The sequence below is a fragment of the Formica exsecta genome, unplaced genomic scaffold, assembly GCF_003651465.1.
Source record: "Formica exsecta isolate Colony F162 unplaced genomic scaffold, ASM365146v1 scaffold138, whole genome shotgun sequence".
Classification (NCBI taxonomy): Eukaryota; Metazoa; Arthropoda; class Insecta; order Hymenoptera; family Formicidae; genus Formica; species Formica exsecta.
The window spans coordinates 963,329-969,567 of NW_021848711.1; the positions used below are offsets into that span (position 1 = coordinate 963,329).

Genomic DNA, 6,239 nt, shown 5'->3' on the forward strand with positions numbered 1-6,239 from the left:
TAAATATATAACCATTGTGCAATTTATACAAGTTTAAATTTATTTAACAAATTATTAGCTAAATATTACAATTAAACAATGATTAAATAATTTTATCTTATTTTGCGCGATTTCGCAATCACATCTTTTTTTAGAACTCGTGTCCATAAAAACACTGGGATTTTCAGAAACTTTTTTAAAATTACAAGTCATAAGCTTAGGCGGAAATATATAAGACACTTATTCGGTATACATGTAGTTAAAAAATTAATTTGACCCAACTACATTGCACAGGTAAAATTTTACACATAATACATCAAAATACTTTAAATATTGTTAAGTATTTATGGATTATTTGAGAATTATAAATGATTATTATTTCAACATGATTACTTCAACATCTTCATGCTATATCTATGGTGATATGGTAATCAAATAAAAAAAAAGATTCAGACATAATTATATAAGAAAGTACATATTTTTTCTGACCGCTATTGTCACGATCGTTTGCACTTTCCTGAGCCATGGCAACATGTGACAAATATAGGCGTGTATATATATATAATATATATAAGTATATATTAAACACAATATATGGAATATTATAAATAAATATCACATTCGGTTCTCTGTCATAAACATCCTTCGTATACTCTCCATATTAATGATATTGAGAGATTAATCACAATATCAACAATTTAAACTATTTTCAATATTTTAAATCGCTTGTACTTTAAACAACTTTGTTATTCTATGTATCTCTCCATCTTGAGTAAATGTTGAATTTAAAGGTTGAATCTGTCATATACAAGAGATTGAGTTTAAACTTGAGTGGGTCCAGCAGTTTTGCCTTGTGTTCTACGACGTGCTAATTCGGACATAACCACAGGACCAATATGCGGTGATCTTGGACTACTTGCCATTGCTCTATAAGTCGCTGCTACTGCAATCTTAGAAATAAGATTTATTGTAAAATATAGATTGTAGATCTGTATAGATTCGTCAGAAATTTTATGTAGAAATAATGTAACACATATATACAGTTATGTATCTATTATTAATGATGACACATTTAATGGTTTGAGAAAGATTAACAAAATCAAAATGTTTATAATAAAAGTGATAGGTATATTCGTATTTCAACATACCTTCAAACTATGTGGATCCTTAATAACGTCTGGTAATACTTTTTGAGGTATACGGTGTCGATTTATAATCCATGGATATTTTAAAATAAAAGCTGCCGTAGGCCTTCGATTGGGATCTACATGCAACATTCTCTTAACTAGCTCTTTAGCTTCGTTCGAAATATGGCACCATATTCCGCTTTCCACATCTATATATCCTGGACCAATCCGGTCTAATATATCGCTCGCGCTGTCTCCCGGGCTATTACGGAAAGGCGTGTACCTGCGTGTTGCACGATAAAATTATATCGTTTCCGATCAACTACATATAATAAGTAATGACTTTTATAGTAATTTTTTTCCCATTACCCTGCTAACATAATGTATAATAGAACTCCAAGTGACCAAATGTCACATGCTGCATCATATCCTTGGCGTTTCAGCACTTCGGGCGCTACAAAGTTTGCGGTATAACAAGGCGTCATTAATAAACCGTTTTCCGCTCGTAATTGTTTCGCAAAGCCGAAATCACATATACAAAGTGTTGTTGGATCACCACCAGTTTTTGCATATAGAATATTCGATGGCTTCAAATCTCTATGAACGACCTGTTTTTTTTGTTCTTTCTTTTAATGCAATAATAATGTATCGTTTCATCTTATATACAGATGTGCATATCAATTAATATATATATTATATATATATAATTGTTTATTAAAACTCGTATTTTGAAGATTACAACTTACTCCGTTTTCGTGAAGATAATGCACCACAGTTGTAATAGTGTGAATGACTTCGGCGGCTTCTCGTTCGGTAAAGTTTCGTCTCTGTAGCAAACGATCAAGAAGTTCACCACCGCGCAGAAGTTCCAATACGAGATATACTCGTTTGTCGTCTTCGTGAACAGCTTTCAATGTTACGATATGAGGATGTCTACCATATCGTAATAAAATTTCTATCTCTTCCGTCGGATCTCGTTTTGATTTTTCAATCACCTATTTTATTCAGTTTTATTTAATTATACTTTTTTTATTTCCTGTGTAATTTTAGAGAAATGCATTTCATTTCAACTTTGCACAAGATATTACCTTCACAGCATACTCCATTTTGGATGCTATATGGACAGCTAAGTAAACCACGCTGTAGCTTCCTTTGCCAATCTCGTGTTTGAATTCGTATTCATCAGTTATAGAAACGGAATTAACATAAGATGGAAAACTAACGCTGATGCTATCGTAGTTTTTGCTTTCCGAAAGTTTAGCATGATCCACATCTGTAAGCAAACAGGGTGCAACAAAACTAAATCCGCGAAATAGTTCGTGAGCAGTTGCGCTAGGTGGTACCCCTGGAGAATCTGAAAAAATGAAAGAATTTTCTTCGCAAGGATATCAGAACCCATATTTAATTATTATTAATTTGAGTTTACTCCACTGTTCTTCCTTTTTCTTCTGTTTTTAAGAAGGAGATCGGTCACCTTTAGGTGTTTTACAGGTGAATTCATTATCGAAGTAAAATGCATCATCTTCCCTAACAGCTGGTTTAAATGGCGGTCTTATCTCTTTCTTGTAAAGAGCATCCCAATCAATAGTAGCAAAGAAAATATGGCCTTTAATTTCTTCCACTCCACCTAGAAATAGAAAGATTTATATAAAAGCTATCCTACATACATATATGTTATTCAAAGCTAGAAGTTATTTTCTTATACAAAATATTAAAATAACAGATTTTTTACATTACCAGAACCAAGACGGTTCACTGGATTCCTCTTAAACAATACTCTCAAAAGTGCTTGTGCTTCTGGTGAAAGATTATGTGGCATTCCGAGTTTAGCTTTCAAGATTTGCGTCATTGTTTCTTTACGGTTTGCACCTTGGAATGGAAGAGCACCTGTCAGCATTTCAAACTGAAAATATTGAAGTGTCATGTAATACAAGTGTCTTTAATCTCTTTTAATATCCAGTTCTCATCACTTGCATCAATCGCCAAATGGCATATATAAAAAATCTAACCATTAGAACACCAAAACTCCACCAATCTGATGTAAAAGTATGCCCTTTTCTGTTAACAATTTCTGGCGCCATATATTCAACAGTGCCACAAAACGAATATGCTTTTGAATCATCCAAAGGTTGTTTGCTTAAGCCAAAATCTGTCAAAGATATGTGGCCTTCTGTATCCAACAAAATACTATTGTATAAAAAAAGAGAAAATTAATCAAACGCACTAATAATGAACATCTATATTAAAGAGACATATACAAATCGCAGTATACCGCGAACGAATACAAACTTTTCGGGCTTGAGATCTCGATAAATAATTCCGAGTTTATGTATATGATCCAGAGCGAGTGCTAGTTCGGCCAAATAAAACTTAACATCATCTTCGGTAAACATTACCTGAAACAATAATTAAATTCATAATTATGAATATACATATTATTTCTTATCAAGACAATTATTGCATTTTTTCGTAATATAAAATACTTTTGATTTTTTTTATCAGAACAAGGCAATGATATATTTAGTTATTAACAATTACCTCTTTGGATAATCTGGAAAAGAGATCACCCCCCCTTAAAAAATCTAGAATTAAATAGAGTTTTCCTTCTGTTTGAAATGCATAGTGCAATCGGACAATAAATGGATGTTCCACATCGACCAATATATTTCTTTCCATTTTAGTTCTAACTCTATCACGAACTGGAAAAGAAGACAAATGCATAATGAAATAATTATAATAATCAATATTTGCCAATATTTAATAGTATCTTCAAGTACCTTTTAATGTTGCCTTTTTTAAGACTTTCATAGCATATAGTGTACCACTGTCTTTTCCAGTAATCTTTCTTACTAAAAATACCTATAAATAATTAAAAATTAAATCAAATTATATATATATGCAAAGTAATCGTTGCAATTATTGCAAAAATATTTAAATATATATTAACACATACACACACACGTTATTCTTACCTTGCCAAAGGAACCTTGACCGAGAACTTTCAATAGTTCAAAGTGAGAAGGTTCGGCTTTCTCGTAACCCTCCCGTACCATATCACGTACTTCAATCTCATGAGACTCTGAGCAACCATTTGATCTTTCAATTAAATTTCCTTGAGTAATCATTGTTTCTTCCTGATTTTCGGCTGGAAGAATCTCCGTACTTTGCTAAAGAGCAACAAGTACGAAATAAAAGTATATTATAAAATGTGTATTAAATATTGAAATAAAGTAGAGGAATATGTTTAAAAAGGAAAGGTAAAACTTTTCAAATCCCATACGTCAGAAAAAGTTATATCAAAAAGAAAGATTAATCAATTTTACCTTCTCATTTACGCGGTGCTCGGTCCAAGGAGCCGTTAGAGTTGCCAACGGCATTATATCTGAAGTTCCGTTTATTTTTTCGGAATTGTACACACAAAGGTTTTTGTAAAATACTTATTATTTCGTAACGCTGTTACTAAGATATACAGGTGTTTAGTTTATTTGACAAAGATAACTTCATTAGTTATAATTGGCATTTGATATCAACTCATAGCAAGAATTCGCGGTTAACTACTAACCACCATTAACGCACATGTACACACACCATATAGAAATATATATACATATATTCAACTAAATATATACATAGCGGTATGGATCGATGACGTAGACCCTACAATCCGGGTGAGATTACATTCATGCGACGAAATTGGACGAAATGTCAGATATATTGATTGGCTATCGGATGGAGAATTCCTAGAATCGCGATAAAGGCCTATCAAATTCTCCGATGGTCTACCGGTATGTCCAATATTACGTCGTATAAATGTAATCTTACCTTAAGGATGCGATTGTACGACAAATAGAGAGAAAGTACTTAAAGCCCGTATCAGACTACGCATTGAAAATTGAAGATTGAAGATTAAAGATTGGAATTTAACTAATCAGAACAAAAAGGACTAAAATTTCTTTATTCTGATTTGTCAAATTTCCATCTTGAATCTTGAATCTCAATCTTCAATGCGTAGTCTGATACGGGCATAATGGAGTGTCAGAAGTGAATTCATACATGTGTATATGTGCATTTTTATTTGCGTAAATGTGTTTGATACGCTATAATAATCAATTTAAATAGTGTGTTCAACTTGGAAAAAAAAGCAAATTGTTATTAAATTATTAAATATTCCTCTAGTGAGTATATTAAAGAAATGCCGGTATATGTCGGACATCGCTAAATATTTATATCGTTACACAAACTAACAAATTAAATATTAATGGTATACACAATTAATATATCAATTGTAGTATACATCAATTTCACTTGGTGTTGTTTTAACGTGAAGTCAGGCGCGCTACTCCCTGAGCCACCAGAGGCTCATACATAAACATAAAATAAAAACTAAAACTTTTATTTTGTATTTTATCGATTTGAAAATAATTATAATAGTTTGATAAGATTTATGCGATTAAAATATGGCATCAAACGCGACATAAATCGAATATATCGTACATGTGAATATATCATACGTTTAAATATTATACATTATTTTTTAATAATAAATAAATATTAATAAATACAAATAAATATTAAAAAAGGAAAATAAATCTTAGAAAATTTGGATTCAAAATTTAGTTTTCAAAGTGATAGAGTGATGAACACTTTCTCTTGGACTACTGCGTATTGTTAAAATTTATGTCAACGCTATCAGTATACTTATGTAACATATAACATTCTCGCATAAAACTTTATAAAGTCTTTGTTTCTAGATTAAATATATTATTTGTAAGTACTCGAGATGCTTTTGTTCAAGGATAATAGACAAGGTAAAAATATTTTCTATGCAAATGTTATTTTGTATTAGAAGAAAGAAATTTATTTTATTTATCGTACTCAACATTATAAAGATTACAAAACTATACACAATAATTTATTTTGTTTTACAAGGATTGTTTTATTCACTACAATTTTTACAATTCACAAGTTTTACTCTAAAATAAATTTAGTTTCTTAAAGTCTAAAGTTATTATTTATTTCTCTCTTCTTTGCGAGAATAATATGTGCGCGTATATGCATAAAATAATTTCAAGGTAAATATGCCGATGAAAGGAGGCAGTCCCGATGACCTTGACCTTGACATATGTTATCAAA

General features: G+C 31.1%; 1 protein-coding gene across 1 annotated transcript; it reads right to left on the reverse strand.

Annotated features, from left to right (window-relative positions):
• Nucleotides 1–27: 27 nt before the first annotated feature.
• On the reverse strand, nucleotides 28–4,714 carry LOC115246108 (ribosomal protein S6 kinase 2 beta). The gene is made up of 13 exons (XM_029824722.1): nucleotides 4,430–4,714; nucleotides 4,079–4,273; nucleotides 3,884–3,965; nucleotides 3,645–3,805; nucleotides 3,396–3,502; nucleotides 3,116–3,293; nucleotides 2,844–3,009; nucleotides 2,581–2,733; nucleotides 2,195–2,460; nucleotides 1,853–2,101; nucleotides 1,476–1,714; nucleotides 1,128–1,389; nucleotides 28–929 (listed from the first exon to the last, which is right to left on the reverse strand). The coding sequence occupies exons 1-13, from the start codon at nucleotides 4,481–4,483 to the stop codon at nucleotides 801–803; spliced, it is 2,241 nt and encodes a 746-aa protein (XP_029680582.1). The 5' UTR covers nucleotides 4,484–4,714; the 3' UTR covers nucleotides 28–800.
• Nucleotides 4,715–6,239: the final 1,525 nt, after the last annotated feature.